This window comes from Fukomys damarensis, unplaced genomic scaffold (assembly GCF_012274545.1).
Source record: "Fukomys damarensis isolate Sample0158 unplaced genomic scaffold, DMR_v1.0_HiC HiC_scaffold_23, whole genome shotgun sequence".
Classification (NCBI taxonomy): Eukaryota; Metazoa; Chordata; class Mammalia; order Rodentia; family Bathyergidae; genus Fukomys; species Fukomys damarensis.
Window position 1 is genome coordinate 49,525,376 of NW_022900935.1, and position 11,914 is coordinate 49,537,289.

At 50.5% G+C, this 11,914-nt stretch overlaps 1 protein-coding gene across 1 annotated transcript in view; it reads left to right on the plus strand.

Annotated features, from left to right (window-relative positions):
• LOC104857117 (angiotensin-converting enzyme-like protein Ace3) overlaps nt 1–11,383 on the plus strand; it is a 14,629-nt gene extending 3,246 nt beyond the window's left edge. Inside the window, 11 exon segments of the mRNA XM_033767409.1 lie at nt 1,399–1,486; nt 1,629–1,772; nt 2,525–2,716; nt 2,803–2,900; nt 2,985–3,157; nt 3,498–3,721; nt 3,863–4,007; nt 5,803–5,901; nt 6,371–6,493; nt 10,373–10,565; nt 11,012–11,383. Coding sequence (XP_033623300.1) covers nt 1,399–1,486; nt 1,629–1,772; nt 2,525–2,716; nt 2,803–2,900; nt 2,985–3,157; nt 3,498–3,721; nt 3,863–4,007; nt 5,803–5,901; nt 6,371–6,493; nt 10,373–10,565; nt 11,012–11,383 — 1,851 coding nt within the window.
• The last annotated feature ends 531 nt before the right edge of the window (nt 11,384–11,914 follow it).

Here is an 11,914-nt window from a genome sequence, read left to right on the forward strand (position 1 = left end):
TTCCAGGTTCTGCAGTCATCTGAACAAAATTATAGACATTCAGCAGATTCCATTAAAAAAAAACCCAAAAAACAAAGAAAAGAATAATATCCAGAAAACTGCAAAGTTCTGTTGCTGTTGTGGTACCTGGCACCATTTTTTTTTTTTATTAGCATCTTAATCATCATCTCCTCTTGTATGGATTCTGATACACAAAGCCTCCTAGTGGTGGTGGGGGTGTTGGTTATTCTTATAGTCCCTCATGGCACTAGAGTTTCCTCTTCTATTTGATAAACTTGAACCAGGAGCCATCCTCACTCAGCTGGAACAGATTCTGCAGAGACCCATGCATACACCTGCTTCTCGCAGGGCCTACTTAAAAGCCATCTCCCAGCTCCCAGCTTGATGGAAGTGTTGCTTATGCCCCACAGAAGGTGATCTGCCGCTATCCATACTCCGGTGCCACAGCTCTGTGGACAGTGGCACAGCAACCTCCCATGTGGCCTCAGGGCTTCAGTCCCCACTTGCTGCCACAGGTGTCCTCTTCACCTGTAACAACTGAAGAGTCTCCTTCCTTCCTTTCCAGTTCAGCTCTGCATTTTGTATTTTCAGAAGCTTATCTTTTATCAAATTTGATATCTTCAGGCTTGAGGCAGGAGAGACTTCCCTTTGAGTTCAGTTGATCAGTTTAACCAGAATCATCATCGCTGATTTCTTTCTTTCTTTTCTTATACTTCAAATATACTTTGACCACAACAGACCATATTCTGGGGGTTATTGTCAGTTTCTCTGGTCACGATGTCAGCCCATATGAAGGGACGGTAGTTCTGGGCTAAGCATGACACATGGTAGAGTCAGTCTCTGAGTAGAGGGAAAAGAGTCTGACAAGGAATTCCGTCGGGGGCAGATGGGGCTGACTCCTCGGACCATATGTGTCAGAGTAGTGGGGAATCGCCAAGGGCTGGCAGTGCTGAAACCAGGCTCAAGTACGCATGGACATGCACTCAACCTTGTATTTCTACACCCTATGTCTCCTAATTTGGTGTCTCCCTTTACTGCATGTGCACTGTGTGCAGAATCAGGTCTAAGGGTGAAAAGAGAAGACACAGCCCTACATAGCCCCAGGGATGATCACATGTCCCACGACAGAAAAAAAGGCCAAAAATGAGCTCTGGGAGGTGACAGACAGAGCCCCAGGGCTCCAGGCACACCCTCCCTAGCCCAGGGATGGGAGGGTCACTCCTGGTGGGGAGTCAGTGTCTGGGGCAGGAGGTGGATCGGCAAAGCAGAAGCAGAACTTCCTCTAGGGGAGGAGGGTGGGTGCTTCAGCCGGACCCACCTCTTCTGGTTTGTGGGGCTAGTGCTGGTGACAGCCCAAGGGGACAAGGCCTGCCCTGAGTGACACCTGTCCCCCCCCAGTACAACGAGCTTCTGGCCTACATGAAGACCACATATAGCCTGGGCCAGGTGTGCCTGGATGAGGGGCCCTGCATGCCTCTTGAGCCTGGTAAGTGCCCAAGACCAGCCCCTTGGGAGAGGTGGACCTCCCAACCCCAACTGTGCTCCCTTGTGGGGGAGGTGACCCAGGGTGAATAAGGGCAGAGGCAAGAGAGCATGGGGGTCCAGTGTGACTCCTTTTCTGGGTGCAGACCTTGAAGAAATCATGGCCACCTCCAGGGACCAGAAGGTGCTGCTGTGGGCCTGGGAGGGCTGCCGGGACTCTGTGGGTCGCGTGCTCCGCCCCGTCTTCTGGCGCTATGTGCAGCTCAGCAACAAAGCTGCACAGCTCAATGGTGAGCAGTCTAGACATGACATGGTCTCAGGACAGTGCCCAAGAAGGCGGGGGGGGGGCGCAAAGCACAGGACCCTGGAGAAGGGAGCTACAGGCTCGTAACCGGGCCCCACAAATATCAGCAGTGCTCCTGTCATGTGCTGGACACTAGGGAGGTTCTGAGGCCACGTAGACAGATGCCAGCAGCGGGCTTGCAGTCCTGCAGGGAGTACCATAGTCAAGTAAACCTCGTCTTTAACACCACTTATGATGATGCTGCAGAGGGAGAAAATGAGAAAAGCCTCCAGCATTTACCCATGCCTCAAACATGGCCAAGAGCCAGGCAAGAAGGAGGCAGAAAGCATCCTAGGCAGAAGCCTCACAGGGGGAGGGAGGCAGAGTTTTGGAGAATCTGAAAGAAGGCCATGTGGCCACAGGCCTATGGTTGAAAAAATGCCCAAGCTGGGTGACAGAGGACAGGACTTTGCAGGCATAGTGAAGATAAGGAAAGACTTGGCATGGACTAGAGAGGGCAGAGCCTTGCAGGCATGGAGAGGAGCTCGTACTGGGACTTCACTCCGTGCACTCCCTTCTCTGATCTGATCCAACACGGACAGTGGCCTTGGGCGGTAATATTCCCATTTGGCGGATGAAGATCCAGGGGACCAGGGAGGTTGAACAGCTTCCCAAGAAGGCTCCTGGGTCTTCTGCCTGCAAGGTCAGGGCTAAAGGGTGGTATAGCGAGTGCCTGGCAAGTCCCCTCTGCTGTCCTAGGCTACAAAGACATGGGAGCTTTGTGGTGTGCTAAGTATGAGTCAAACACCCTGGAGAGAGACCTGGAGCAACTTTACCGGGAGCTGCAGCCACTCTACCTGAACCTGCACGCATATGTGCGCCGTGCCCTGCACCGCCACTACCGGCCCGAACTCATCAATTTGCGGGGGCCCATCCCTGCCCATCTCCTGGGTGAGGGCCCATTGGTGACAGAGGTGGGTACTCAGTCAGCACACAGACTGTTTTCACCTCCTCTTAATTCCTCCGCTCTCCTTCCAGGAACATGTGGGCTCAGTCCTGGGTCAAGATCCTAGACCTGGTTCTGCCTTTCCCTCAGAAGCCCCCCACCGACATCACAAGAATTATGAAAAGCCAGGTCAGTGCTTGGCCCCCAGATGTCTCTACCCTCAGGCCCCCTGGGTGAACAGGGCAGTGCATATGAGCTCCCTCTTCCTGACAGCACTGGAAGCCTGAGAAAATGTTCAAAGAAGCTGACAAATTCTTCACCTCCTTGGGGCTGCTGTCTGCCCCACCTGATTTCTGGAACAAGTCCATGCTGGAGATGCTGACTGATGGGCGGGAGGTGGAATGCCAAACCTCGGCCTGGGACTTCTACACTGGCAATGACTTCAGGTACCTACCACCTACACAGTCTGCAGCCAGCACTATACCTCCACTCCCCCACCTATGCCCTGTCAGCCTGTCTTAGGCCACATAGGCAAGGAATAGGCAGGGGGAGGCCTGGCCAGGGGAGCGGGATGTGAGCCCAAAGCACAGAACAGCAGTCAGATGTGACAGCCATGGCCTTGGTCACTGAGATGAGGAGATGAGGCCTGGCGTGGGGAAGGATAGCAGCCAAGGCCCTCTGGTCTCCAGCCCATCCATGCCAGTTCCTTAAAGGAGTCTAAATGGAGAAGTAACCCAGTCTTCCCAGTGCATTCCCATGCTCTTGATCCTTACTCTGTAACTCTAGGGTAAAGAAATGCACTGAAGTGACCATAGAAGACCTGCTCTCCATCTTCCACCAGATGGGTCATATCCAGTACTTCTTGCAATACCAGAACCTCTCTGTCATCTTCCGTGAAGGTGCCAACCCTGCTTTTGGGGACGCTGTGGGGTCAATGGCCACTCTCTCTGCCTCTTCCCACAAGTACCTGTTCACCACAGGCCTCCTAAGCCTCCAGCTCCAGGACTCAGGTCGTGGGGACCAAGGGGACAGTGGGAAGGCAGCCTGAGCCTGGGGTTGCGGCTTGGGTGAGGGAGTGCAGGGGCCCTCCAGGCAAGGCTAAAGAAGGGCCAGCCAGGAGCTACCTCCTGATTGCCCTGATCCCATCCCAGAGGAAGAAATCAACTTTCTGATGGGCATCGCCCTGGAGAAGATCGCCTTCATCCCCTTCAGCTATCTGGTGGATGTGTTTCACTGGAAGGTCTTCGATGGCACCATCCAGAAGGACATCTACAACCAGGAGTGGTGGAACCTCAGGTGAGGAATGTGGCTGCCCTGTGCTCTCGGCTCCATCCCCATACCTGGTGTTGGGCAGAGCTTGACCACCACTGCCAGAGAGTGCTGATAACTTCTTCTTTGAAAGTAGAGTGGAGGTACAATGTTGGTGACCCTCAGGCCTAGGGAAACACACCAGGGCAGTGTGAGGTGTTTGCTGTCGCCAGACAAAGGCAGCCATGCTGTAGGGCATAGACCCAGCCGAGGCAACCCTGAGGCCTTATTCTGAAGCTGGCACCAGCACTGAGCAGGTCTCTTAACCTCTCTAGGTGCTTCAGTCTCATCTATGAGAAAAGAGATCCTGGTGGTCTTCCCCTGCTCCCTGGTTGCTAGGAAACCCATCATGATTGCAACTGGGATTCTCCAAGAAGAGAACATTGACCACCAAGCAAGCCCCTTCACCTCCCTCCCTTCCTTCTCCCCACAGTGAGACCAGGAAGACAGATGAGGAGGGCCTGAGCACTTGCCCTCTTGGACAAAGTGCCCAAGGAGGGAGGCAGGCCCACTGCCCCCAACACACAGCCATGCCTGCCAGAGGCCTGGCATCCCCAAGCTGACAAAGGAGCCCACCAGCAGTCAAGCAGGGCATGTGATTGGATATTAAATGCTGATGATTGGGGCTTTTCCATATCAAGTATGAGTCAGACTGACCAGTTAAAGGCTGCTGGACACAGGATGATATGGGCTATACCGTGTGAGGCCTGAAGCCCCTTTGTGACCACTCTGTGTTGTGCTCATTCAAAATATTCACCTCCCAGAGGCAGCAGCCCGCACTCAGAGGCCACATGTCTAGTCCAAAGTCACATCCCAGCAGTGGCAGGGCTGGGTGCCACTCCTTCCACCCCCCAGCTGTGATTTCTGGTGCAGGTCTCACTCATGGTAGCAGAGTTTTGACTGTGCTTCCTCCGTCAGCACTCCCCCTACCCACCCCAACCTCCACAGGAAACCTTTTCCTTTTCTACCAGCCACAACTACCACCAAATCAGCCAACAAACCCCAGGGCTGAGTGAGGGCTCGCAGCTCCCTGGGGCTTGAGCAAGGAACCCTCAGAAGATCCTCCTAACAATCTGCTAACCCCAGGGGCTGGTTCAGAGGTACCAGTGAACCAACAACACAACAGTGAGCCTTCCCGTAGACTTTGGCTTATCCCAAAGATGGGTCATTTTATCCCCATTTCGCAGTCATTTTATAAGAAGGCTCAGAGACAGTCAGTCCCATGATTTCCCACAAGAGCACAGCTCAGAGGGACAAAAGCTGCCTGTACTCAGTACTCAGTCTGCCAGGAACTAGTTCTGTGTCCAGGCACCACTTCCACGATCTCTAAATCTTGGTTTTCTCATCTGTAAAAAGGACACAATAGTAGTACCTTGCCACAGGGATGTTTCTCTGTTCTGTTCTCAGCACTATTTAGTAGATGAAATTATGTGTTTATTGGCCCATAATCTGTCCTTTTTCATTAGGATGGACACGAGCAGGGACCTGGCCCTGCCTGTTTCCTATGTGATACCCCTCCAGAGACCAGGCCTGTGAGCGCAGGGGTCCTGAGCACAGTTTAGAGCACAGGGGAAGTACTCAGTCAGTGTTAACTGCTATTACGTTTTGATTCCAATTCCCAGTCCCAAGTGTTTCCAGTTATTTAATGAATGAAAATGCATCTAGTGTTGTCTGCACGCCAGGTCCAGTTTTGATAGACACACAAGTGCTTTAGAACAGAAAACAGAAAATGCTCTGACGTACTTCAGATGCTTGCATCAGGGCCCTGTTTTTCTCCTGCTAGGTTAAAGCACCAGGGCCTGTGCCCACCTGTTCCTCGGACAGAAGATGACTTTGACCCAGGTGCCAAGTTCCATGTTTCTGCCAGGGTGCCCTACATTCGGTAAAGGTTTGGGCCCAGTCTGCAGAGTCAGCTCTGGGAAGTGAGGTTTGGGAGATGTGGGATGAGGCTGAGAATTTCCAGCAAGACCTCAGAGCCAAATGCTACCTCCTTCATCCCATCAGATTGCACAGCCCTCTTAGGTCTGTGCCTTGGGATCCTTTGATCCATTCGGTCCTGTGTGAAGGGCAGAGATGGTGGGAATGTTCAAGTTGAACAGCCCTGCTGGCCCCAGAGGAGGACAGGAAAGGGGGAGATAGGGTTGGGGTGACTGTTGGTTCACAAGGCTCCATGAGGAGAGCCCTGGTATTCTAGGATCAACTCAAGGTAGGGCCTTGCCCGGGGATCCTGTGCCCAGGTGGTGACAGCTGGCTTGCACCCTTGTGGCCACTGCAAACTGGAGCGGCCAACCTGAAGTGGCTTGGGGCCTCTCAACCCTGATCCTGTCCCCCAATCTGACCTTGTGTTCCAGGTATTTCTTTAGCTTAGTGCTCCAGTTTCAGCTTCATGAGGCACTGTGCACTGCCTCGGGCCATATGGGTCCGCTGCACTAGTGTGACATCTCTGGCTCCTACACTGCTGGGAAGATCCTGGGGTGAGTGGTCTCCTCCTTCACTTGTCCTCAGTTGCTCCATCTCCCTTGTAAGGATCCCTGCTCAGGGCGCCCTCTCCTCACCCAGTCACCCTGGGGTACCTGGACAGAACTTTGCGGAGCTTACATTCTAATGCTAGATCTCCCTCCTGTCAGACTGCAGTCTTTTCCTACATGAATTGAAGCACAGCTCCTCTTGTTGACCGCCTTATAGTCAGACACTGTTGCCCACCCCCCTGCTAGCACACATGTGCACACACACACACACACAGGAAATCAAATTGTCCCTCCTGCTTTGTGGTGTTTTGTTTTATTTTCTTTTGGTCTTAAAACAGACTTGGAGAGGCTGGGGGACCTGAAATGAAAGTACAAAGCAGTTCTTATGACATAGCAGGCTCTCTGATATGTTTCGTATTAGTAGCTCTTAACTTTGCAAAGTAAATATTATTATGTGCCTTTTACAAACGATGAAACAAAAAGTCAGGGAGGCCACAGGATTATCGTGTCATTAATGTAGCAAAAAGCAGTCACGCTTTGAACTCAGAACTTACTCCAAAACATGTTATCTTTCACCCTGTTGCCTCCATCAGTTAAAGGATGCTGGCTCTGGTGAGAATAACCTCAAGTCTACTCCAACCATCGGGATGTGTGTCCACCCACTGATGGGGTCTTTTTTCCATTGACTTCTACTAATTTCAATGTGTCCATTTCCCTAATTGGTCAGAGTTCCTTTGAATCTTATTCCCACCTCCCAGAGGACTAAGAATGCCACCTAATTTAGTGTACTTGCGTACTTAGAGGGTGTATTTGTGATTTTACCATGCAGTATGCCTGTAAACAGCAAGCCAGAAGGGATTGCAGGACTGGCTCCCTGGGCTTTACTCACAGGGCGGGATGCAGCTTGCATGACCAGTGACTCCTCTATTTGCTCTTCTACCCTTTCACACTATGGGGATGGTGCAAAGACAGCTGGTGCCTAGCTTTGTGCTTTTCTGAATGTAGTCAACGTAAAAGCACCTCTCTCCTCCTTGCATTCTTGTCTCTGGCTACCCATCATGTGTTCATTCAGCAAAAATTTACTTGTGCCAATGCCAGCCAACCACTCTAAATCCAGCAGAGGGAAATAGATCATGAAATAAATTCTATAATATGAGGAAGCCGTAGAAAAGGCTTTGATTGAATGTACAGAGAGGGTGAAGAGATTGTGCTTGAAGACCGTGGAAGGATCTCAGTACTCGAGAAAGAGCAGATGTCTGGTTTGTTGTTGTTGTTGCTGCTGTTTTTGTGATACCAGGAATGGAACTCAAGACCTTGCTCTTGCAAATCAGGCCTGGCTCCACTGAGCTGAATCGCCGGCCCACTGGATGTCTGTTTTCTTTACACCCACTCACTTTAATTCCCCCCTTTACCCCACCTACTTGGTGAGGCCTTTGACCTCAGCTGTTCTCACCACTTTCTTCCCCGCTCTCACCGGGATTTATAGACCTTTTAGGGTCTGACTTGGCTCCAAAGCAGATGACCAGTTGTCGCTCACTCTTGCTCACCAGTCCCCCTACAATGCCATACAGACCCCTGATTCAGGAAGACCCCGAATCTCCCAAGATTATAACCTTAATCACCATTGTCTGGGCAGTGGACAGATGAGAGGCTTCTGAGAAACGAGGATGTTGTAAGCATTGGGCAAGGTGAAATGGCAGCAGAGTGGAATGTGGGCTAAGCAAGGGAGAGCAGGAAGGCAGGAGGTAAGGGGGAGCAGGTGTTACTCAACCTGGCTGGTTGAGCCTGCTGCATGGTACACAAATCACTGAAACAACAAGCATTGTAATAGAGAAAGTTTATTCTTGAAGATGCCAAGAATGAGAAAGGTCACTCAAGTCTCATATCCACCTCCTCAAGGATATGACAGGGGATATTTGTGAACTCAGGCATGGGATAATTGAGATGAACTAAGAGTAGGTGAAGGGCTGGGGATGTAGCTTAGTGGTGGAACATCTAGGGCATGAAGCTCTAGATTCAATCCCTAGTACCACACAAAAAAAAAAAAAAAAAAAAAAAAAAAAAAAAAAGGTGAGATGGGTTCATTCCAGAGGTTTATTTAGGGTTTCTCTCCATTTCCTGGAAAGAAGAGATTTTTGGCTGCTCTTTTGCCTTTTGTGAAATACAATTTTGTTATGTAGCCCAGGTCAGCCTCAAACTCCAGACTCAAAAGATCCTTTTTTTTTTTTTCTTTTTCTTTCTATTTTTGCAGTTCCTGAGATCAAACTCAGGACCTTGCACTTGCAAGGCAAGCATAGTGCCACTGAGCTAAATCCCTGGACCTCAAGAGATCCTTGTATTTCAGCTTTCCCAAGTATCTGGGACTACAGAGGGCATATTATTGAACCTGAATATGCCTAATGTATCTCAAAACTTGATTTTGATACCTTTGATTCATCCTCCTAAATGCAAATACCCTGCCCAGGTGTTGGAAATGGAGAGTCAAAGTGAACTCCATTCAATTTCCCAAAGTTCCTCTGCCTCTCCCAGCCAACTGGGGAGGGGGGGGGTTCTGGCTTCGTTCACTTTAAAACAAAGGCCTGTCATTGTCACTTTAGAGTTGGGGGTTCCAAGCAGTACCAGCTGCCAGCTTTGCATCCTCGGCCTTCTGTGCCATCTACACCAGCTGCAGGCGGGGCTCAGGTCACACATCCTGCCCCACTGGCCTATGGTCTTGTTTCTGAACGGATAGATTTTCAGAGACTTAAGCTTCCCCCTTCTAGTTTTTTTTTTTTTCATTTTATTCCAGATCTAGCATCTGTTAAAACTTCTAGAGTTATTCGTGGACTTCATTTTGGCTTTTTTTCCTTCTTCTTTCAATCTTGACAACTTTTTAACCTTAATTTCTCAGGGATCCTAACTAAACACATTCTTCTGCAATAGTGTCTGCCAAGAATCTGCTAACCTGTAGCTTCTCCACCTCATTCCTTCCCAGTTGTTGATTAAGTAATGCAAGTCTTCAAGAGCTACAAAGTCCTCTTCAGTCGTTATGTAATTTAATCCTTACCATGGGGAAGCATTCACGGAGCCCATTTATTGAAGAGGAAATTCAGTCTCAGAGAGGCTTTAATTTGTATGTGAGAAGTTACAGAGCCCAGAAGTAGCACTGCTGGGTTTTGAATCTGGGTCCCTGTTATCCCAGACCCTACATTGCTCTCTGAGCCTCGAGGCCTCACCTCTTTCTTGGTTAGATCAAGGAACAACAGGTTGAGAGGGATCAACATCTGCCCACCACTGCTCTGCAGAGGGTCAGGGTGAGGAGCCTGGAGCCCTGACTTTGGCACCCTGTACTCCCAGTGAGAGTGCAATAGGCTAAGCCGAAACTACCACCTGCCACCTAGCACTGGGTGTGTCTGGAGACAGCTGACATTTGTTCAGTGCTGCAGGTGCTACATAGAACATCACCCATGCTCATGAGACCTTGAGTCCTTCTAAACCTTGTAAGACCAGAAAGGATTGAAGAGCTGCTTCTGCCCACTGATGCTAAACACCTCTTAGGATAATGGCTCAGATTTTGCGCCTATTTGAGTCCAGGAGAATAATGATCACAACAGTCTAATAAACATCTCCAGCAGCAGTTAACATTTATTCCCAATCTGCGTTGCAGCAAACCTATAAGGTAGATACTGTTAGTATCTCCATTTTATGACTATTGGAACTGAGGCTCAGACAACAGCAACTAAGTGACTGAGCTGAACTTCAAATTTACATGAGTTTATTTCAAAGCAGGCGACTGTATCCATTATGCTGAGCTCTATGGGAAGATTCTGTCTGGCAAAGCCCCAGAGGGATTCCAAGGGGTCCCAGAAGTACAAGCATAGTCTTACAGTTACCCCCACTACCCAGGAATGCCCTGAAGCTGGGCTCGAGCAGACCCTGGCCAGAGGTCCTAAAGGAGCTGACTGGGCAGTCCAACATGTCTGCAAAGGCCCTCATGACCTACTTCAAGCCACTGCTGAACTGGCTAGTGGCTGAGAATGTGTGGCAAGGAGAAATCCTGGGCTGGCCAGAATTCACCTGTTTCTTTGAAGATTCCTTAGTCTGACCCTGGGCCCAGCCTTAGTGTAACGCGAGGCCCTTCCCTCCCCTGGGCTATTTCCCTCCCCTGACCCAGCCATAACTCTCAGCCTATCCACGGCCCAACGTGAGCTGGCACAGCACTGCTGCTGGCTAACCTGTCTCTACCTGGTTTGGTACAGGCTTTGGCTAAGACCACAGCCCGTGCACAGCCCTGACTCAGTTTCTTCTTGCACACCACCCAGCTAGACTGCCAGACTGGTGTCTGAGCGGAGAGTCAGCCTCTCATCTCCTATGTTCCATGGGATATGTCACCCTTCCTATGCCTATATCCTTCTCTTCCTTCTATTTTTTCTCTTCCTCCTTCTGGAGCAATTTCCTCACCTGTGTCCTGAGGCTTAGAGAAAAATCCAATAGCAATCAGATCCCCCAACAGCCGCAAGGGACCGTAAGGCCCTGCTCTGTGAGATGTTCCTGTCTTCCACAGAAAGAAGCACAAACAAAGTGGCATTACTGGGTCTGCAGATGAAGCCTGACCAGGTTACATTTGGGCAGTGGATGCTGCTGTTTCTGAGCTTTGTCATGTTCCTGGTGGTCCTGGGTCTGGCCTACAGGATACACTTCCTGGAAAAACGGTCACTAGATTGGGACAGCACGATACTCAGCACGCTGCCCTCCACCTACTTCCTGGGTATGGCCATGGAGCCCTGACAGGCTACCCGAAGACAGTGGATGCTGCTGGGCCTCTGCTTCATCCTCATGCTATGCGTGATCAGCCTGACCATTTGGATCTTCACATACCACCGCAGGAAGCCTCCATGGATGACAGCTGAATGGTAGAGCAAGGATTAGCCACCAGTGAGACTGGTGAGGCTAAAGGGCAGGAAGAAGGGGGCTGAGCCAAGGAGGGTGGGTAAGTAACAGGGAGGGAACAATCTGAAGGCACAGTGTCCATCTGTGATCGGGGGCAGCTGAGGCAGATCTGGGTACTTGTGGTGTTTTGGTTGTGTGTCTGCAAATTCAAATGTGAGGTCACGTGCACAGGCAACAACTCTGTGTGATTCTATGTGTGCCCACACCCCTTCCCTCCAGGGGTTCAGGAAGCATGGTTGTAGTAACCTAGTAGCTGTGTCCCTTCAAACTGGCCCTCACTCCACAACTCATTCTTCAAATAGGAACCCAGTTATGGAGGCCAGAGGGCTGTGGGACTTGGCTGGGCCTGCATAAGCCAAGACGCTGTTCTAGTTAGTAAAAAGGACCTCGTTCCATTCCCCCTTACAAAATGTCCTCAAGGAGAATGGGATATTCTTTTATGAACTGGTGATATTAGTTCATGAACATTATGGGCCACATATCCATTGATCTGGCCCA